Source organism: Mustelus asterias, unplaced genomic scaffold (assembly GCF_964213995.1).
Source record: "Mustelus asterias unplaced genomic scaffold, sMusAst1.hap1.1 HAP1_SCAFFOLD_475, whole genome shotgun sequence".
Taxonomy (NCBI): Eukaryota; Metazoa; Chordata; class Chondrichthyes; order Carcharhiniformes; family Triakidae; genus Mustelus; species Mustelus asterias.
In genome coordinates, this window is record NW_027590427.1 from 88758 (window position 1) to 111611 (window position 22854).

A 22854-nucleotide genomic window follows, 5' to 3' on the forward strand; every position below is an offset into this window, starting at 1 on the left:
GAGCACAGGAGATCACCAATTCTCAATATTTCATTAATTTACCTCAAATGCGAACAATGTTATTATGAATTAATTGTATGAGGTTTCAATGGCGGTTATTACCCAGCATTCGCTGCGGGTGTGAAAGTGCCCTACTCACTCCACAGGAGCCCAGTGCGCAGGCGCAGCGCTGTATCTGGGGCATGCGCAGTGTCACTTTGCTCGGAGGCCTGCGAGTGCGGGAGATGCTGGTTTCAAGGGGTGAGAATCGGTAGGGCGGAGGGAGGAATGAAGCCGGGAGTCGGGGTGGGGAGGGAACAGAGGCTTCATGAACATCTGCTGTCGGCCGCAAGGCCTGAATAAGAGCCTTCCGGTCCCGGGTTTGCAGCTCCGGGGATTTTATCTGGGATCAGGCCCAGTGCCGTGGCCGCCATCTTTGTTTAGCGGGGAGCAGAGCGCATGCGCGGTCAGTGGGCGGAGCTTCAGGATTTGGGTGACCAGGAGAGACAATGTTTGAGTCATTGACTGACAGGCCGGGTTCATGGATGCTGCCTTTCCCGGGGGAAGGTGCTGCAGGGGGAATGTGCGGCCATTCGAATAACAGAACAAAAACATGATCAAAATTAGGAGCAGGAGGGGGCATCTCGACCCATCGAGGCTGCTCCACCATTCAGTAAACACATGGCTTAACTCAATTTTCCTCCAGCCTCAACCTCTCGAACTCATCACCTCCTGGGAGGTAAAATTGTAAATAACACAGCTTTGAATATACTCAATGAGCCGGCCTCTATTGTTCAATGAGGGAGAGAATTTCACAGCTTACTGAACTTCTGAGAGAAGCAATTTCTCCTCATCTCTGTCTTAGATCATTATTTTTAAATTGTTCTCGCAGTTCCAGATTCCGTGTTGAGGGGTAAACCCTTTCAGCATTCACTCTGTCAAGCACCTTCAGAATCTCATATGTTTCAGTAAGATCACATCTCATTTATCTAAAATCCAACGAGCATAGAAGCACCCTGCCGAACCTTTCCTCATAAAACAGACCCCTTCATGCCCAAAATCAGCGAGTGAACCTTGTCTGAATTGTTTCCAATGTAAGTATATTCCATCTTAAGTAATCTTATGCTAGAAAACAGGAGGGGAGAATGTTATGGATTTATATTCAGGACTGACAAATGACTGTTGGGGGTGACACAGTGGTTAGCAGTTCTGTCTCATAGCGCCAGAGACCCGGTTCAATTCCAGCCTCGGGTGATTGTCTGTATGGAGTTTGCACATTCTCACTCTGTCTGTGTGGGTTTCCTCCGGGTGCTCTGGTTTCCTCCCACACTCCAAAGATGTGCAGGTTAGGTTGATCAACAGTGCTAAATTGTCCCTCTGTGTCCCAAGATGAGGGGGGAGGAAAGGGGAGGATTAGTGATGTACGTACATCAGGTTACAGGGATAGGGTCTGAGTAAAGGGTCTGTTAGAAACTTGATGCAGACTCAATGGCCTAAAAGACCTCCTTCTGCACTGCAGAAATTCTGTGATTTTGGAATCTCCTTGGTTAGAAGAAGAGGATTTTCAAGCAATCTCAAACCCCCCAAAAATGTGTATCTCTTAATTTCAAGTCACAATTAACACGTGACTCTTGTAATCTCCTTTTGCAGGGAGTTAGAATATTTGAAGATTGCAATTTTTCTCTGATTCCAGTGCTTCTGACATCTTTCCAGCTGCAGGTTTCAAATTAGAAAACAGTGAAATTGTTTCAGAGGTGAGTATTATTGAACATTTACCTATAATTTTGAATTTTCCTGCTGTGCTCTGTTATCTGTACTCTGGTTCCACGTCTTTGGGGCTGGTGTGACTCCGTTACTCTGGATCTGAATCCATGTCCATCCATTGCTTTGTTTCACCCCTGCCCTCCCTGATCACCTCTCTGTCATTGTCAGTTCAGAGAAGGATCTGCAGGCTGATAGCTGGGATGAAGGCATTGTTTTGTGAGGAAAGGTTGGGCCTGTACTGACTGGAGTTTAGAGGTGATCATAGTATTGACATCAGATTGTGAGGTAGTGATTAGTATAGATGAAGAGAGGATGTTTCCAATGTTGGGGATTCCAGAATTAGTCGGCAAATTGTCAAAATAAAGGGTCCCCCATTTCTGATGGTGAGGAGGAGAAATGTCTTCCCTCAGAGGGCCGTTAGTCTTTGCAATTCTCTTCCCCAGAGAGCAGTGGAGGCTGCATCATTAAATATACTCAAAATACAGAGAGATTTTTGATCGAAAAGGGAGTCAAGGGTGACAGGAAGAAAAGTGGAGTTAAGATTACATCAAATCAGCCATGATCTTGATGGGGAGACGATGGCCTTGTGGTATTATTGCTGGACTATTAATCAGAAACTCAGCTAATGTTCTGGGGACCCGGGTTTGAATCCTGCCATAGAATCATAGAAATCCTACAGTACAGAGGGAGGCCATTCAGCCCATCGAGTCTGCACCAACAACAATCCCACCCCATAGCAGCTTGGTGGAATTTGAATTCAATAAAAAATATCTGGAATTAAGAAATTACTGATGACCATGAAACCCTTTTGATTGTCGGAAAAACCTATCTGGTTCACTAATGTCCTTCAGGGAATGAAATCTGCCATCCTTAACTGGTCTGGCCGACATGTGACTCCAAAGCCACAACAATGTGGTTGACTTGCAACTGCCCTCCAAGAGCAACTCGGGATGGATAATAAATGCTGGCCAGCCAGCAACATCCATATCCCATGAATGAATGAAAAAAATTCAATTGAGCAGCTTGGTGGGCTGAATTTCTAACTATTTCTTATGATCTGTCAGGAACATGAAATGGTGAGTGTCAATCAGCATTAATTAGCACCTTCAGGAGAATTGGGTGGGTGTATATTAAAGTTTATTTATTAGTCACAAGTAAGGCTTATTTTAACACTGCAATTTCTCTTAAAGACATCGACATCCTTTGCTCCCTCAGCTTGACACATTGATTTGTCTGGCTGAAAGGTCCCTTTCCTAATGTTCACAATTAAAGGGCTGGTTTCCCCAGGGGATGGCTGACATTTAAAAGAACAATAAATTAATATAGGGCAGAGATATGCCTTGTGTTGTTACATTGTAGATTTGATATATTATTTATGGTTCTGTAACAAAGTACATTTATTATTATTTCTCGTTTTATAATGGAGCACTGAAGGTAGTATGGGCGGAGATTAGAAATAGGAGAGGAGAGGTCACCCTGTTGGGAGTCTTTTATAGACCTCCTAAAAGTTCTAGAGAGGTTGAGGGAAGGATTGCGGAGTCAATCCTGCTTAGGAGTGAAAGTAATAGGGCAATTGTTATGGGGGATTTTAACTTGACTAATATTGACTGGAATTGTTATAGCTCTAGCTCGTTAGAGGGGTCAGTTTTTGTTCAAAGCGTGCAGGAAGGTTTTTTGACTCAGTATGTAGACAGGCCAACTAGAGGTGAGGCTATATTGGATCTGGTGCTGGGAAATGAGCCAGACCAGGTGCTAGACTTGGAAGTTGGTGTGCATTTTGGTGATAGTGACCACAATTCGGTTACGTTCACCTTAGTGATGGAAAGGGATAGGCATGAACCTCGGGCCAGTGGTTTTAGCTGGGGGAAGGGTAATTATGAGGCTATTAGGAGAGAATTAGGAAACATAGGTTGGACTAGGAGATTACAGGGACTGGGAACGTCCGACATGTGGAGTTTTTTCAAGGAGCAGCTACTGCGAGTCTGTGATAGGTATGTCCCTGTCAGGCAAGGAGGAATTGGTAGGGCTAGGGAACCGTGGTGCACCAAAAAAGTTTCTTTGTTGGTTAAAAAGAAAAAGGAGGCTTATGTTCGGATGAGACGTGAGCACTCGGGTAGTGCACTAGAAAGCTTTAGATTGGCTAAGAGGGAGTTGAAGAGCGAGCTTAGAAGGGCTAAAAGGGGACATGAGAAGACTTTGGCGGATAGGGTTAAAGAGAATCCTAAGGCGTTCTATAGGTATGTCAAGAACAGAAGGTTGGTTAGGGCAAGTTTAGGGCCAGTTATAGATGGCAGAGGGAAGTTATGTGTGGAACCGGAGGAGATTGGTGAAGCATTGAACCAATATTTCTCTTCGGTGTTCACGCAAGGGGACATGAATATAGCTGAGGAGGACACTGGGTTGCAAGGGAGTAGAATAGACAGTATTACAGTTGATAAGGAGGATGTGCAGGATATTCTGGAGGGTCTGAAAATAGATAAATCCCCTGGTCCGGATGGGATTTATCCAAGGATTCTCTGGGAGGCAAGAGAAGTGATTGCAGAGCCTCTGGCTCTGATCTTCAGGTCGTCGTTGGCCTCTGGTATAGTACCAGAAGATTGGAGGTTAGCGAATGTTGTCCCATTGTTTAAGAAGGGGAACAGAGACTTCCCCGGGAATTATAGACCGGTGAGTCTCACTTCTGTTGTCGGCAAGATGTTGGAAAAAATTATAAGGGATAGGATTTATAGTTATTTGGAGAGTAATGAATTGATAGGTGATAGTCAGCATGGTTTTGTGGCAGGTAGGTCGTGCCTTACTAACCTTATTGAGTTTTTTGAGAAAGTGACCAAGGAGGTGGATGGGGGCAAGGCAGTGGACGTGGTATATATGGATTTTAGTAAGGCGTTTGATAAGGTTCACCATGGTAGGCTTCTGCAGAAAATGCAGATGTATGGGATTGGGGGTGATCTAGGAAATTGGATCAGGAATTGGCTAGCGGATAGGAAACAGAGGGTGGTGGTTGATAGTAAATATTCATCATGGAGTGCGGTTACAAGTGGTGTACCTCAGGGATCTGTTTTGGGGCCACTGCTGTTTGTAATATTTATTAATGATCTGGATGAGGGTATAGTTGGGTGGATTAGCAAATTTGCTGATGACACCAAAGTCGGTGGTGTGGTAGACAGTGAGGAAGGGTGTCGTAGTTTGCAGGAAGACTTAGACAGGTTGCAAAGTTGGGCCGAGAGGTGGCGGATGGAGTTTAATGCGGAGAAGTGTGAGGTAATTCACTTTGGTAGGAATAACAGATGTGTTGAGTATAGGGCTAACGGGAGGACTTTGAATAGTGTGGAGGAGCAGAGGGATCTAGGTGTATGTGTGCATAGATCCCTGAAAGTTGGGAATCAAGTAGATAAGGTTGTTAAGAAGGCATATGGTGTCTTGGCGTTTATTGGTAGGGGGATTGAATTTAGGAGTCGTAGCGTTATGTTGCAACTGTACACAACTCTGGTGCGGCCGCACTTGGAGTACTGTGTGCAGTTCTGGTCCCCACATTACAGGAAGGATGTGGAGGCTTTGGAGAGGGTGCAGAGGAGGTTTACCAGGATGTTGCCTGGTATGGAGGGGAGATCCTATGAGGAGAGGCTGAGGGATTTGGGATTGTTTTCGCTGGAAAGGCGGCGGCTAAGAGGGGATCTTATTGAAACATATAAGATGATTAGAGGTTTAGATAGGGTGGATAGTGATAGCCTTTTTCCTCTGATGGAGAAATCCAGCACGAGGGGGCATGGCTTTAAATTGAGGGGGGGTAGTTATAGAACCGATGTCAGGGGTAGGTTCTTTACCCAGAGGGTGGTGAGGGATTGGAATGCCCTGCCAGCATCAGTAGTAAATGCGCCTAGTTTGGGGGCGTTTAAGAGATCCATAGATAGGTTCATGGACGAAAAGAAATTGGTTTAGGTTGGAGGGTCACAGTTTTTTTTTTAACTGGTCGGTCCAACATCGTGGGCCGAAGGGCCTGTTCTGCGCTGTAATGTTCTATGTTCTATTGTGACATCACACTCTCACCCATTCCATTGTGACCTCACACTCCCACCCATTCCATTGTGACCTCACACTCTCACCCATTCCATTGTGACGTCACACCCTCACCCATTCCATTGTGACGTCAGGGCTTCCCTCTCCGATCACAATCCCTGCCGGCCTCCCACATGCAGCCTCAATGGCGGCAGTCAGCCCGGGTCTAACACTACAAGCTGCCGCTCCATTTGGTACAAAGGGGGGGAACCGGGAAGTTCATTTCCGGGGTTTGGGGTTGAACAACATGTTTACAAAGCCTCTCCACCCACCCGCCACATTTATCATTCCTCGCACGCCGCCCTCTACCTCGTATTGATCTCGCTACCGAGTTAAAACCGTCCATCCGTCGTCATTACCCGCACTGCGCATGCTACAGGCCCCGCCTCTCATTCACTCCGATTGGTTGGAGGACCAGCCGCTCCCGCTCGGTCCTCCAGTCCGGCCCCCTCTTCCTATTGGTCCGGAGCTGCCGTCAATCAGTCCCCGGGCATTGTGATGTGGAGCATGCGCAGTGTCATTGCTGGCCTTGGCGCTTGTTTGTCCCGGAGAAGCGGAGTCAGCGTTAGGCGGTGGCTGGGAGGATTTGGAAACACTTTGTGGATCCGCAAACCCTTCAGAATCATTGTCAGCTCCCTGGTTTGCAGCTGCGGGGCTTCTCCCTCCCTCCCTCCCTCCCGGGAACAGGCCCAGGTTAACGGCCCCATCCTGGCTCAGCCACTGGAGGATGGTTCACATCAGAGGATGGGGGAGGGGGACAATAAATAACAGGTAACACTTTGGCCTCAAATCAATGAGGACTCTGATCTCTGGGAAGGAAGGAAACCCTGGGAGGTGGGCGGGGAGGATTCACAAACACCCGCTGGAGGCCCCAACACCCCCAATAAGACCCATTGTTTTTATTGTCAGTCTGCAGACAGGAGCTGGAGAACTGAACCCAGACAGAGGAGAGGGAGGGAGAAAACTGGGAGTGGAGGAAAGAAATGGTGAGATGGGTTTGGATTTCAGCGCAGGGAGGAGGGAGAGTGTGTGGGACGGAGATTTACAGATTTGGGGGAACAAGAAAGGAAAAAATGTTCCAGAAAGACTAGAATTGTTCAGAGTTTCTATCCTGTTCTGACAGTGATGACTTTTCTAAACTGTTTTTACAGGATATTCAAAGTGAAGGAATGGCAGACAGAAAACTCAAACCGAACATCACATCTGACAAAGTCATTCAGTTCCTTCGGAGCTGAATATGATCGGTCTTTGAATATGGAAGGAGCAATATTTGTCTGTTCTGCCTGTGGGCAAAGAAATTAAACATCAGTGTGACCAGAAAAGCAGCAGGACAAACACACACCCGAGTGAGAGTGTTCCAGTGAACCGACTGTGGAAAGAGCTTTAACCAGTTACACAGCCTGAAAAAAAATCACAGTTCACAGCAGGGTGAAACTACGTGTATGTTGTGTGTGTGGATGAGGCTTGAACTGATCATCCAACCTGGAGAAACACAAGGGCACCAGCACCATGGAGAAACAGTGGAAATGTGTGGATTGTGGGAAAGGAATCAGTTTCCCATCACAACTGGAAGTTCATCAGCGCAGTCACACTGGGGAGAGACCGTTCACCTGCTCTGTTTGTGGGAAGGGATTCACCCATTCATACAACCTTCTGACTCACCAACGGGTTCACACTGGGGAGAGGCCGTTCACCTGCCCTGTGTGTGGGAAGGGATTCACTCGCTCATCCCACATTGTGACACACCAACTTGTTCACACTGATGAGAGACTGTCTCCATGTTCTGACTGTGGGAAGAGTTTTAAATGCAAAAAAGATCTGCTGACGCACCAACGTATTCACACTGGGGAGAGACCGTTCACCTGCTGTGTGTGTGGGAAAGGATTCATTCAGTCATCCCACTTGCAGACACATCAACTTGTTCACTCTGATAACAAACTTTTTAATTGTTCCCACTGTGAGAAGAGCTTTAAAAATAAAAAAGATCTGCTGACGCACCAATATACTCACACTGGGGAGAGGCCATTCACCTGCTGTGTGTGTGGGAAGGGATTCAGCCATCCATCTGCCCTATTGAACCACCAGAGAATTCACACTAGGGAGAGGCCCTTCACCTGCTCAGACTGTGGGAAGGGATTCATTAATTCATCCAACCTTCTGATACACCAGCAACTCCACACAGGGGATCGACCGTTCACCTGCTCTGAATGTGGGAAGGGATTCACCCGTTCATACAACCTTCTGACACACCAGCAGGTTCACAGTGAGGAGAGGCCATTCACTTGCTCCGTGTGTGGGAAGGGATTCACTCGTTCATCCAACCTATTGAATCACCAGCGAGTTCACACTGGGGAGAGGCCGTTCACCTGCTCCACGTGTGGGAAGGGATTCAGTCAGTCATCCAACGTGCTGACACATCAGAGAGTTCACAGTGGGGAGAGGCCATTTACCTGCTCTGTCTGTGGGAAGGGATTTTCTCATTTATCTTATCTTCTGAAACACCAGCGAGTTCACAGTGGGGAGAGGCCGTTCACCTGTAATGTCTGTGGAAAGGGATTTATTCAGTCATCCCACCTGCTAACACACCGGCGAGTTCACAAGGGACTGTAAGGTTTGGATTCTACACTTATTGATGCTGTTAATCATATCCAGGACTGAATCATCTTCATTCTGACTTTTTTCTTCTGTTGAGATTTGATATTCTGAATAAATGTGAAATAGACATTTGATTGAATCATTGTTGTAGATTTTTGTCTTTTCCATTTGAGTGTTTAACGTCACCAGGCTGGAGCTCAGAAAGGGCAATCTGAGGGAGGATCACACAGTCGGAACAGAACTTCATTCTTGACCCAGTCCTTCAGGGTCACGCTGAGAGGGACAAACAGCACTTTGGTCTTTTTCGTCACTTTTCACTGACAGCAAAGTCCCCGTGTGGGTGAATCCTGAGGTGTGTAAAAAATGTGTCCCAGTCGTTCTTTTCCATGGTTCAGAGCTCCTGGACACGGAAAAGAAGCTCCTTTACAACTGTGTTTAGAGTCAGGAAGAACAACGGTGAATGCTGGAAACGTGCTGACAAAGATTGGTGTAAAACTGGGATCTATTCCTGACTGAGAGTGAAACGGCAGGTTTAGGTTTCCAGACTTAAAATGAAAAAAAGTCTAAAACATTTTAATGTGTGTGTGTCAGTCCTGGTTTATTGAACAGAAACTGGCTTAAAATAAATTGGTTGAAGTCTGCATTAAAGTAGCAGCTGGAGATGTTCAAAGGAGCCTGTTAACTGCTGGGACAATTAGACAACAATTTGATTCCCAGATAGAGAAGGAGCTGCAGTGTGTGTCCAAGAATTCTCAGTTTTGTTGATGTGTGCTTCCCATACACTATCCTTTTAAATAAACCTCACTCCTATCAGCCTTTAACCATTATAAACAGAACAGAGAGAAGCTGAGCAGCATCAGAGCCCTGACTGATCATTTAAGAATGAGTGATGTGTTCAGCTGAAGTTTCCTGTTGGTAGTTTTCTGGGTGATCTCCTTATTTTGATCATTCTCAGTGACCCCTGGGTGTGAACCTGCTCTCCTCTGTTTCAGACATTCACTCACTTAACATCTCCTCTCTCTCAGAAACTCAATCACTTAACATCTCTCATCTCTCTAACACTCACTGAACGTCTCTCTCTCTCTCTCTCCAGGCATTCACTCACACCTTACCTTCCATCTCTCTTACACTCTAACCTCGCTCCTCTCTCACATTCACTTAACCTCTCTCCTCTCAGATACTGTGTTCATCACTTAATGTCTCTCTATCTTTCTTTCAAACACTCACTCATTTAACCTTCCTATTTCAGATCTGCTCAAACTTATTCATTGTTTTCTCTCTCTCGTTACCTCTCTCTGAAAAAGCACAAACAAACTTCATCTCTCTTCGCTGTCTGAGAAAACATCTAATTGATGGAGATTCAATCCTCTCTGTTTCTCTCTCCCACTTCCTCTGACAGGCCCTGACTCACTTTAAATCTCTTTTCTAATAACCCTCTTTGGAAAAACTCATTTGTTCTCTAATTCCTCCTCACTTCTCCCAGTGATGACCCTCAGTCCATCTCCCAATTCAGTGAATGTGTTAAAAGTCCAAATAATCTCCTTTCTTTATTGTTTAAAATGGGAATGGAGATGAATATAATGCTGAGACTGGCAGCAATCTGTGTGGTTGTTCTTGATGCTGTCAGAGTGAGTTCACCCTCACAGGAAGAAAGACTGTTCACGGTGATAACGTCAAACTGACGCTGGCTGTTTCATTCTCAGGTAACACAACTTCCTGTTTCTCTGCTGCCGGTTCCAAACCTCACATCTCACTTCTGAGCAGAAAATAAATCCAGGGACCACAATCTGGTGAGAACATCTGTCAATGCGGCCTTTATTTGTACACAGAGTCAGGGCAGAGTCACACAGATCACATTGTGGTGACATTTACAAATGAGCCTGTTATTTCTGTTCAGAGTTTCCATTCGCAGATAAAACCAGCTGTGTCTGTGGATCAGTTACTGAGTTCCCTTTGTTCCCTGTAGCTGGGAACTGATAGCCTGCTCCCTTAGATTGTATATCATTCTCTCTGTATTGCTTGTTTCCTCAATTTCTCAGCTTTTATCTTTGACCTTCCTCATCTTTCTGCTTTTTAAAATCTTCCTCAATTTTTCTCTCAGTCTTTCTGTCTCTCTCTTCCTCTGTAACTTTCTCAGGCTCTGTGTGTTCCTATTTAATCGAGATGTTCAAAATCATGAAGAGTTTCTGATTGATTATAGAAGGAAAAACAGGGAGAAAAGCAGAAAAACCCGGCAGATCCGGCGGCATCTGTTCAGAGAGAAACAGTTAACATTTTGAGTCCATATAATTCTTCAGGGCAGGAAAAACATGGGTTATCCATCTTAGATTAGGGAATGTGATGGGGAGATTTAATAGAGATGTTTCAAATGACAAATGATTTATGATAGTGTCAATGGAGAGAAATTATCTCCCAGGAGCACGAGGGTTTGTCGATGGAGAGAATCGATTTCCTAGGTGCAGGAGGGTCTGTAAGCAGAGGACTCAGAGATTTATATAATTGACAACAGAACTGGAGGGGGTGATAAGGAGAATGTTTTACACAATAACTTGATATGATCTGGAATGCACAAACTGACAGGTGCTCGAAGCAGGTTTAATAGTAACTTTCAAAGGGAATTGGATAAATACTTGCAGAAGGTAAATTGGCAGAGTTATGGTGAATGGGATTAATTGGACAGTTCACTCATCTTTGTGACATTCTGAATGTTTCTCTCCTAAGGTTTTAATATTTGATCTTTTCGGTAATAATGTGTCTCAAACAGAAGATTTAAACACTGAGTTTGATGAGCTGTCAGATCTCTTTCCTGTGTGTCTGTGTAACTTGCGAACTGGAGATAACCATGAGAAGGAACTGATTATTTTCAGTTCCTCTAACAGATTCCCCTCAGATATCAGAAATCCCTGGAGTTCCCCATGTCCTCATTATTCTCGCCTCGAGTATAACAGCTCTCAGTCAGGCCGAGTCAGTCACATGTGTCTCTGTCATGATGTTTCCACTTGTATTTTATCACTCACCTCCCAGTGACACTCACCATAACACAGACACCGTAAAATATCATTGTTCCCTTACACTTTGTCCTCCTATTATAATCAAATGTTTGTTGGGCCTCTTGTCTCCCTTAATGTCAGATTATCTGCAGTTAAAATGACCTCAGAGACACTGAAACCGACCTTTCTGATTATTATACCAGACTCCAATCAGCCCCAGGAGCTGCAGTTGTAAAATACAGCAGAATTGGAATAACAGACAGGTTATTGTCTGATACTGACAGTGGCAGAGTAACACACACCGGAATCTAAATACGTTATATCAATGGACCATGACTCACTCACACTATCAAATGAAACTTAAACTTTGGTTATGGTGCACTAGATACTGACTGTATTACCATTACATTGGATCAAATGCTGTATTCACTAACATACTGCAACGTGACTCTTATTATTTGAACAAACATTGTATTTGTTACACTCCGAGTAAGTCAGTGCTTTGCTGTGTTGTCTCTGTGCTCCATCCCCACTCTGATTGTACTGGAGCCTGTGTGTGTCATTGTTACACTCAGAGTAAGTCAGTGCTTTGCTGTGTTGTCTCTGTGCTCCATCCCCACTCTGATTGTATTGGAGCCTGTGTGTGTCATTGTTACACTCAGAGTAAGTCAGTGCTTTGCTGTGTTGTCTCTGTGCTCCATCCCCACTCTGATTGTATTGGAGCCTGTGTGTGTCATTGTTACACTCAGAGTAAGTCAGTGCTTTGCTGTGTTGTCTCTGTGCTCCATCCCCACTCTGATTGTATTGGAGTCTGTGTGTGTCATTGTTACACTGAGACTCTCTCACTGTGATTATTGGACAAGCAGCAAGTCACCGTCACAATGCCCGGCTGATTGACGGCAGCGTGGACCAATGGGAAGAGGGGGGGCAGAGCTGGAGGACCGATCTGGAGCGGTTGGTCCTCCAACCAATAGGAGCGAACGAGGGGCGGGGCCAACTTTGACTCGAGCATGCGCAGTGTGAGTAATGGCGATGGAAAACGGTTTTTATTTTGGGCTCGGAAATCTGTTCGAGGTGATTGGCGTTACGGAGAAAGCAATGGATCGTCCAGGTGGGTGGAAACGCTGCGTAAGCATGTTGTGAGAGTCGCAAAATGCGGAAGAGAGCTTCCCGGACCCAGTTTGCACCGAGCAGGACTGCAGCTCCTCATGTTCGTCCCGGGTTAACGTTCGCCATCTTTATTGGGGGCAATATGCAGCAGTGCGCACGTGCGGCCGCCATGTTTGTAGAGGGCAATGTTGTCAATCAGTGGGAGGAGCTTGTTCCCCAGTGTTCAGAATGGAGACAACTTGTCCATCAAACTGCATCAACCCTCTGAGTCCCAATGTCTTATTGATGAGGCAGAGCGGTGACAGAGAAGGAAAATGAAAGGGAAAGTAAAACAGTAAATGCTGGAAAATCTCAGCAGATCTGACATCATAGAACATAGAACATAGAACATAGAAAGTCACAGCACAAACAGGCCCTTCGGCCCACAAGTTGCGCCGATCACATCCCCACCTCTAGGCCTATCTATAGCCCTCAATCCCATTAAATCCCATGTACTCATCCAGAAGTCTCTTAAAAGACCCCAACGAGTTTGCCTCCACCACTCATCTGTGGAGAGAGAATAGAACCAACGTTTCGAGACTGGATGACCCATAGTCAGAGCTTGTACACGTGTAAACAGAGCACGTAAACTTTGACACCTCCATGTACCCTTGTACACCTCTATCAATCTACTTTGCTCCAAGGAGAACAACCCCAAGTTATCCAGCCTAACATTGAGGTGTATAAAATTCTGAGGGGCACAGATAGGGGGGATAGAAAGGAACTTTTCTCTTTAGTCGAGAGGTCAATAACCAGGGGCCTGGATTTAAGTTCAGGGGCAGGAGGATTATAGAAGATGTGAGGGAAAGCTTTTTCACTCAGACGGTGATGGGAATCTGGAACTCACTGCCTGAAAGGGTGGTAGAGGTGGGAATCATCATCACATTTAAGAAGAATTTAGATAAGCTCTTGAAATGCCATAGCATACAAGGTTACGCACCAAGTGTGGAAAATGGGATTAGAATAGAACGGTGCTTGATGGCCGGCACAAACATGATGGGCCGAAGGGCCTCTTTCCATGCTGTAAAACTCTATGATCACCCACATTGGCAGCAAGTTCAATATCATCATCAATCACAACCCCCCCTGTATCTTCACTAACTGAAACAATCCATTTAAAAACATTCTTAGTCAAGAATGTAGCCATACTTCTGTTAGACTGGCAGTCTGCATGGAGATTTTCAGCTCTCTGTGTCCAGGACAGGAAGCAGTGAGCATGGATCTGTCAATCAGCCTCAATCAGCACCTTCAGGAGGATTGGGAGGGTGAATATTAGATACAGCAGAGTGAGAATGGAGGGAGAGTGTGTGGGATGGAGATTTACAGCTTTTGGGGACTGAGAGGGGAAAGAATGTTCCATAGAAACTAGAATTGTCTGTTCTGAATTTCTATCCTGTACTGACTGTGATGATTTTTGTAAATTGTTTTTACAGGATATTAGAAGAGGAATCACACTGATAAATCTTAACTATCACATCTCGATCTGACAGAGTCACTCGATTCCTTGGAAACTAAATATCCTCAGCCTCTGAATGGGAAGGAGAAATGTTTGACCGGTCTGTCCACTGCAAGATTTTAAGCAGCAGTGTGACTGGAAAAACACCGGGACACAAACACACACCTGAGTGAGAGTGTTCCAGTGCACTGACAGTGGAAAGAGCTTTAACCAGTTACACAGCCTGAAAATACATTGCAGCATTCACAGCAGGGAGAGACTGTACCCGTGTTCTCTGTGTGGACAAGGCTTCAAATGGTTGACCTGCAATGATACAAGGAGACCGACAATATGGAAAAACCATGGAAATGTGAGGACTGTGGGAAGAGATACAAAGCGCCCTCTCTACTGGAAGCTCATCGGCGCAGCCACACTGGGGAGAGGCCGTTCACCTGCTGGGTGTGTGGGAAGGGATTCACTGATTCATCCACTCTGCAGAGACACCAGCAAGTTCACACTGGTGAGAGTGCATTCACCTGCTGTCAGTGTGGGAAGGGATTTACTCAGATATCAAGCCTGCAGACGCACCAGCGAGTTCACACTGGGGAGAGGCCATTCACCTGCTCTCAGTGTGGGAAGGGGTTCAGTAAGTCATCCAACCTACAGAAACACCAGCGTGTTCACACAGGAGAGAGGCCATTCAGCTGCTCTGCATGTGGCAAAAGATTCACTCAGTTATCTCATCTGCGGGCACACCAGCGAGTTCACACTGGGGAGAGACCATTCACTTGCTCTCAGTGTGGGAAGGGATTCACTCAATTGTACAGCCTGCAGACACACCAGCGAGATCACACTGGGGAGAGACCATACAGCTGCTTTCAGTGTGGGAAGGGATTCATTCATTTATCAAACCTGCAGACACACCAGCGAGTTCACACTGGGGAGAGGCCATTCACCTGCTCTCAGTGTGGAAAGGGATTCACTCAGTTATCTAATTTGCGGAGACACCAGCGAGTTCACTCTGGAGAGAGGCCATTCACCTGCCCCGTGTGCGGGAAGGGATTCACTCGGTTATCCACCCTGCAATCACACCAGCGAGTTCACACCGGGGAGAGACTGTTCATCTGCTCTCAGTGTGGGAAGGGATTCTGTGATTCATCCACCCTGCTGACACACCAACAAATTCACAAGTGAATATGGGGATTAGATTCTGCTGTTATTGTTTCTGCTCTCAATTACATCCAGGACTGCATTTTGTTCATTCTCACAGTTGGCCAATGGGGAGGGTCAGAGGGTTTCTTTCTGCTGGACTGGCCGGTCTCATGACTTTGCCTCCAGTGGGCTGATGCTCTTTGAGTCTTGTTGCGAATACCTGGTTTTAAATTTCACAAGGATCACAGAGGGACAGGGTGTTAGGAAGTTCAGAGATATTTCATCAGCATTTCTGTTTGAAATCCCCCAAATGCCCATCCAATTTCCTTTGTAATTGTTTATTGTCTCCACTTCCTCCACCCTCGTAGGCAGCGAGTTCCAGGTCATTACCATTCACTGCATCAAAATATTCTTCCTCACATCCCCCCCCCGCCCCCCCTGCATCTCTGACCCAAAACCTTCAATCTATGTCCCCCTTGTCCCATCAGCTAATGGGAACAGCTTTTCTTTGTCCACCTTATCTAAACCTGTCAGAATCTTGTCATAGAAATTTCCATAGATCATAGAAACCCTACAGTGCAGAAGGAGGCCATTCAGCCCATCGAGTCTGCACCGACCACAATCCCACCCAGGCCCTACGCCCACATATTTACCCACTAATCCCTCTAACCTATGCATCCCAGGACTCTAAGGGGCAATTTTTAACCTGGCCAATCAACCTAACCCGCACATCTTTGGACTGTGGGAGGAAACCAGAGCACCCGGAGGAAACCCACGCAGACACGAGGAGAATGTGCAAACTCCACACAGACAGTGACCCGAGCCGGGAATCGAAACCGGGACCCTGGAGCTGTGAAGCAGCAGTGCTAACCACTGTGCTACCGTGCCGCCCTCTATCCACCTCTATCAAATCTCCCCTCAACCTCCTTTCCTCCAAGGGGAACAACCCCAGCCTGACATCGACAATAAAGAACAAACTAACAGAATATGTTAATACCTGAAATCAAATGGGATTGTTTAATTTCTGTTTTAAAGATATTGTCAATATATTGTCCTGGACAATAAAGGAATTTGAATAACTCACCTTGGGTGTGGGTGAAATGTGTTATGATCCAGGTCAGAAATCCAAGGTGTTTTACAAAGTCAGCCGAGCCATAAGATTTGCACTCGAGTGAGTGTAAGATGTTTCACTCCAGGTACGATTTAAGTGACCCACTAGGAAGCTTTTATCAAACAAAGTTAATTTAAGAACACAGTTAAAATATAATTAGAAAATATAGCATAACTTTTACCAATTGCAATAAAAAGCAACCATGATCTTTCTTATATCAACCAGTGCAGCTTAGTGTTCCAAATCAAATAATCCCTACAAATATACACCCCATTCTAGGCTTTGCACAGAAAGCAGGTATGCTCACGTGATGCTGGATTTGGCAGCTTTTTAACACCTGCTGTGAATTCGCCCTTAAAATGTTGAATTCAAACTCTGCCTTCCCAGTCCTGGAACTTCCAGCATCGAGAGAGAGAGAGACTGCTTGCTTCTATCTTCCAGCTACCAACTCAGAGGCAGCAGAATTTTCACTCTGGAGAGAGAGACGACAAACACTGCTTTCAGTTTGCAGTCCAGACAGCTTGTGACAAAATGAAACTAAAACTTTCTCCTGTTAAGAAAAACTGTCCAAAGACAGCACTGACCTTTCAATCAGGTTCCACCCAACAATTCCAAAAGGATCATAAAACGCCAGGTCACTGTATTAGCCCAGGCTCAAAATAAACAAGATGCCCATTATATTGCTTTATTATATTCATAGAATAGAATCCCAACAGTACAGAAGGAGGCCATTCAGCCTATCGAGCCTGCACTGACAATAATCCCAGCCTTTCTCCGTAACCCCAACTGTTTACCCTGCTAATCCCCCGAAACTAGGGTCAATTTAGCATGGCCAATCAACCCAACCCACACATCTTTGGACTGTGGGAGGAAACCGGAGCACCTGGAGGAAACTCATGCAGACACGGGGAGAACGTGCAAACTCCGCACAGACAGTGACCCAAGCCAGGAATCAAACCTGGATCCCTGGTGCTGTGAGGCAGCAGTGCTAACCACTGTGCCACCGTGCCGCCCTAGTTTAATTCTAACTCATTCTGAGTAAATATTCTCACCAGGTTCTCTGTCAGGACCCTGCTAAGCAGCTTTAATGGTCCGTGATTGCAGAAACTGAGCAGTCACAGGAATGTGGTCAAGATAGTCCAGTCCCATAATGCCTCACATTCAATCTGCTGTCCTTCAATTATAACATAATATGTGGCTGTATGTAGCTACCTCGGCCATGGTCAACCCCAACACTGCCTTCTTGAACTGCTACAATGCCTGAGGTGTAAGTACACCCACAGTGCTGTTAGGGAGGGATTTCCAGCTACACATTCCAAAAATAAAATCCCATCTCCCCCTCTGACTCACTTTCTGTTAAAGAGCCTGCCAACCCCTCTCACCCACTTTCCCTAAAGTGCATCAATCTCATCAGGAAAAGTCCAGAACAATCAAATATTTTTACTGATAAAAGTTTATTAATGAAACAGAACATGGTTAAAACAAACAGAAAATGACTTGAGGATCAAAGACAACCAGAGTAAAAGGATATTCACAATGTTCTGGACACAAATCGTGTTTCTTCAGCTCCTCCGTACCCTGTTCCTGTGACTCCCCGCTTTGAACACAGGGACACTGAACCCAGGGTCACGTCACCATCAGCCTCGGCGATCCCCTCCCGAGCCCCGATTGGTTGGAGGCCCATTTCCCAGTCAGTCCTCCAGCACCTTCCTGTCTCTCTATTAGTGCGACGCCCAGGGCAGTTTCCCAACTGGGGTGCAGGCACCGTTCATCTCAGCAAAATTCAGCCCTCAGCTCCGTCGCCTGGCTGTCATTGACACGAGCAATAGAGAGACAGAAAGGTGCCCCAGGCTCAAATGGGAAATCAAAACTTGTGTCTCTAAGCCAACACTTCAACATTTGCCAGTCAAATCCATGGGAGCTTTTATGATGAGATTAATTGAAGTGTTCGGCTAGTCAGCAAGCTCGAGAAGCACTGATTCCAGATTGTTCAATACTTCTACCTTGAATCACAAAAGCTTCTCACTTTATCCCCTTCCTGAACTGAATTCCATCATCCTGAGCAGCTGTGGGTGTCACCTCTCTGTGTAAACTCCTGCCCCTTTTTATAAGGCTCTCTCATTCCTTATTGTGGGTCAATTCTTTAATGGTTGAGGATCGCTCTGTGATGCAGTGAGTGTTTATCCGGTCAATCAATGTTTCTGATGTCAGTCGGAACGTCCATCGTTACTTTTCACCTGTTTCTTACTCTGTGTTTTATAAAAATAAAGTTTATAAACTTTTACAGAATGGTCAGCTTTAAGGTTTCTGTAGTTCGTGATGAGGTCATCCAAAGGTCAAAGCCTTTCTCTTTTCTCCTTCCTGTTTAACTGAGGGTTGTGTGGAATATTCCACTCAGGGGGAGGTGGTGGGAATGTCGCTGGCCGAGTAATGCAGAGACCCAGCAAAGGATCTGGGGACAGGCAGCTGGTGGGATTTGAATTCAGTGAATCAATCTGGAATTATATAAAGTTAGTGTCAGAAACGGTGACCATGAAACTTTCATAGATTGTTGTAAAAACCTGTCCGGTTCACCCTATTAATGCTCCCTATTAGGGAAGGAAATCTGCCATCCTTACCCGGTCTGGCCTACATGTGAATCCAGACCCACACAGCGATGTGGGTGACTCTTAACTGTCCCTCTGAGATGGCTGAGCAAGTCACTCCGTTCAGGGGCAATTAGGAGCTGAGCAACGTGTGCTGGGGCTTTGCCAGCAGTGTCCACATCCCAGGAAAGAATAAAGAATATTCCAGGGAAAGTGATGGGTGATTTGAAATGAATTGAAAGTAGGTCAGGAGGTGTTCGTACCGTCCAGAGCTGCTTTTCAGTGGATCCTCCTGTTTAAAATAAAAACACATCAGTGTGTCCCTTTCCCAGACACAGTTGACCTTGGAATATCACAATGCTGTTTTTAAACATTCCTTTGTTAAAGAATCAGTCATTTAGAATTGTGAAACAGACAGAAATTAAATGTTCCGTTTTTCCTGGGATCCTCCTGTGCCTGGCACTGGTGTCCTGAACAAGGTTATTAACATTCTCTGGGTTAAAGGTTCCTCCTGGTTCTTGCTGTCTGTTGTGTCCTTTGTCACAGTCTGTACCAGGACATTTCTATTGAAAGGTTGTTGAGAAATTCCAGTGAATTCCAGCCCCTTGTGTAACGTTCCATTTGGTGTGTGTCAGATTCAGAGATGTCCACGTGTGTGTGAAAAGGGTTCTGGGTAAGGGTTTTAACCCTTCTTTCCCCGTTAGTAACAATGAGCCCTGTATTCAATTCTAAAGTATAAAGTCCTCATTAGATATCAATTCTACCTGTTATCTACATTTCACCAACCAGTCTATATTTTCATCACAGGACTGCAGTGGGAGCACCGTCAACATCTTACTAACTTGATTGATTTTATCGAGGAGGTGACGAAGGTGATCGATGAGGGTAGAGCAGTGGATGTTGTGTACATGGATTTTAGTGAGGCTTTCAACAAGGTCCCTCATGGTCGGCTCATCCAGAAGATTAAGATGCATGGGATTCACGGTGACTTGGCCGCTTGGATTCAGAATTGACTTGCCCATAGAAATCAGAGAGTAGTGGTGGAGGGTGTTTTTCTGGCTAGAGGTCCATGACTAGTGGTGTTCTGCAGGGATCTGTACTGGGACCTGCGCTATTTGTGATATATATAAATGACTTGGATGAAAACGTGGATGGGTGGGTTAGTAAGCTTGCAGACGACACAAAGCGAGATGGAGTTGTAGATAGTGTAGAAGGTTGTCAAAGGATACAGTGGGATGTAGATCAGCTGCAGATATGAGCGGAGAAATGGCAGATGGATTTCAATCCGGGCAAGTGTGAGGTGCTGCACTTTGGGAGATCAAATATTAAGGATAAGTATACAGTTAATGTACAGAGGGATCTTGGGGTTCAAGTCCAGAGCTCCCTGAAATTAGCCACACAAATATTTATCGGTAAAGAAGGCATATGGCATGCTTGCCTTTATTGAGTACCAGAGTCAGCATGCCATGTTGCAGCTTTATAAAACTTTGTTTGGGCCGCACTTAGAATATTGTGTTCAATTCTGGTCGCCACATTACAGAAAGGATGCAGAGGTTTTGATGAAGATGCAGAAGAGGTTTCCCAGGATGCTGCCTGGATTGGAGGGTGTGAGCGACTGACAAACGAGGGTTGTTTTCTCGATAGCGGTGGAGGGTGAGGGGAGACCTGATAGCAGTCTACAAAATGAGACATAGAATCTTTTCCCCCAGAGTTGATATGTCTAATACCAGGGGACATGCACTTAAGGTGAGATGGGGAAAGTTCAAAGGAGATGTGAGAGGTAAGGTTTTTTACACAGAGAGTGGTAGGTGTCTGGAATGCGCTGCTAGGAGTGGTGGTGGAGGCAGATACGATAGGGACGTTTAAGGGGGTTTTAAATAAGCACATGAATATGTGAGGAATAGAGGAATATGGACCAAGGGCAGGCAGAAAGGAATAGTTTAATTTGGCATCATGTTCGACACAACATGGTGGGCTGAAGGGTCTGTTCCTGTGCTGTACTGTTCTACGTTCTATTTGTGATCTCCATTTAGAAAAAGGAAATAGAGGCACTGGAGAAGGGGCAAGAAAGATTCACAAGAATAATCCCAGAACTGTAATCACTTGTGAACTCAATGGTGTTTCACCAAGTTTGCTGACTGAGTGAATCCCTTCCCAGTCAGAGCAGGTGACCAGCCTCTGCCTGGTGTGAACTCACTGGTGGGACACGAGTCCCCGAGAGCTTTTGAAGCCACGCCCACATTTAAAGGGTCTCTCCTGGGTGTGATGATGTTGTGTCTGGGCAGGCTGGATAACCGAGTAAATCCTTTCGCACACACCGAGCAGGTGAATGGTTTCTCCCCGGTGTGAACTCACTGGTGTTTCAGCAGTGTTGATGATATTCTAAACCTCCCTGAACAGTGAGAGCAGCTGAACGGCCTCTCCCCGGTGTGAATGTGCTCGGGGATCATCAGTTCCTGACAGCTTCTGAAGCCGGCCTCTCGGGCAGAGCATTTAAAGGGTCTCTCCTTGGAGTGAGTGGCTTTGTGTTTCTGCAGGCTGGATGAAGTAGTGAATCCCTTCCCACACACAGAGCAGGGGAATGGTCTCTCCCCAGTGTGAACTCGCTGATGTTCCCACAGGCTGGATGACCTTTTAAATCTCTTTGAGCAGTGAGAGCAGCTGAACGGTCTCTCCTCAGTGTGAATGCGCTGGTGGGACACCAGGTCCTGAGAGCTTTTGAATCCGCTCCCACAGTCAGAGCATTTAAACGGTCTCTCATTAGTGTGAGTGACTTTGTGTCTGCGCAGGTGGGATGAAGTTGTGAATCCCTTCCCACACACAGAGCAGGTGAATGGTCTCTCCCCGGTGTGAACTCCCTGGTGTTGCCGCAGGTTGGTTGAAGTTCTAAATCTCTTTGAGCAGTGAGAGCAGCTGAACGGTCTCTCCTCAGTGTGAATGCGCTGGTGGGACACCAGATCCTGAGACCTTTTGAAGCCATTCCCACAGTCAGAGCATTTAAATGGTCTCTCATTGGTGTGAGTGGCTTTGTGTTTCTGCAGGCTGGATGACCGAGTGAATCCCTTCCCACACACAGAGCAGGTGAACGGTCTTTCCCCTGTGTGAACTCGCTGGTGAATCTGCAGGTTGGATGAAGTTCTAAATCTCATTGAGCAGTGAGAGCAGCTGAACGGTCTCTCCCCAGTGTGAATGTGCTGGTGGGATACCAGATCCTGAGAACTTCTGAATCCGCTCCCACAGTCAGAGCATTTAAACGGTCTCTCATTGGTGTGTGAGATTGTGACTCAGCAGGCTGGATGAATGAGTGAATCCCTTCCCACACACAGAGCAGGTGAACGGTCTCTCCCCAGTGTGAACTCGCTGGTGTATCCGCAGGTCGGATGAAGTTCTAAATCTCTTTGAGCAGTGAGAGCAGCTGAACGGTCTCTCCTCAGTGTGAATGCGCTGGTGGGACACCAGTTCCCCAGAGCTTTTGAAACCACTCCCACAGTCAGAGCATTTAAATAGTCTCTCATTGGTGTGAGTGAGATTGTGTTTCTGCAGGCTGGATAACTGACTGAATCCCTTCCCACACACAGAGCAGGTGAATGGCCTCTCCCCAGTGTGAAGTCGTTGGTGTCTCTGCAGATTAGGTAAGTCAGTGAATCCCTTCCCACACACAGAGCAGGTGAACGGTCTCTCCCCAGTGTGACTGCGTCGATGAATTTCCAGCAGAGATGGGAACCTGAATCCCTTCCCACAGTTCCCACATTTCCATGGTTTCTCCATGGTGTGGGTGTCCTTGTGACTCTCCAGGTTAAACAATCAGTTAAATCTGACACAGAACACGGGTACAGTCTCTCCGCGCTGTGAATGCTGCGATGTATTTTCAGGCTATGTAACTGGTTAAAGCTCTTTCCACACTCAGTGCACTGGAACACTCTCACTCGGGTGTGTGTATCTCAGTGCATTTCTAGTCACAGCGATGTTTACAATCTTTTGAAGCCAAGAGGCCAAACAAACATTTCTCCTGCTAGATTCAAAGGCCGATGATATTCA

At 46.1% G+C, this 22854-nt stretch overlaps 2 protein-coding genes across 5 annotated transcripts; both read left to right on the forward strand.

Moving 5' to 3' along the window:
* Positions 1-191: 191 nt before the first annotated feature.
* LOC144486809 (uncharacterized) lies at positions 192-8526 on the forward strand. Of its 3 annotated transcripts, XM_078204830.1 has the most exons (3): positions 192-240; positions 1630-1733; positions 6951-8526. In XM_078204830.1, the coding sequence occupies exon 3, from the start codon at positions 7309-7311 to the stop codon at positions 8407-8409; it is 1101 nt and encodes a 366-aa protein (XP_078060956.1). In that variant the 5' UTR covers positions 192-240; positions 1630-1733; positions 6951-7308; the 3' UTR covers positions 8410-8526. The 3 variants fall into 3 exon arrangements, with proteins under 3 accessions (XP_078060956.1, XP_078060957.1, XP_078060958.1); XM_078204831.1 differs by lacking the exons at positions 192-240; positions 1630-1733 and adding an exon at positions 6358-6438 and having other exon boundaries at positions 6951-8520; XM_078204832.1 differs by lacking the exons at positions 192-240; positions 1630-1733 and adding an exon at positions 6663-6785 and having other exon boundaries at positions 6951-8520.
* A 1616-nt stretch (positions 8527-10142) lies between these two features.
* Positions 10143-16066, forward strand: LOC144486808 (uncharacterized). Of its 2 annotated transcripts, none has more exons than XM_078204829.1 (2): positions 10143-10184; positions 13967-15162. In XM_078204829.1, exon 2 carries the CDS (start codon positions 14320-14322, stop codon positions 15160-15162), a length of 843 nt encoding a protein of 280 aa, XP_078060955.1. In that variant the 5' UTR covers positions 10143-10184; positions 13967-14319. The 2 variants fall into 2 exon arrangements, with proteins under 2 accessions (XP_078060955.1, XP_078060954.1); XM_078204828.1 differs by lacking the exon at positions 10143-10184 and adding an exon at positions 12402-12495 and having other exon boundaries at positions 13967-16066.
* Positions 16067-22854: the final 6788 nt, after the last annotated feature.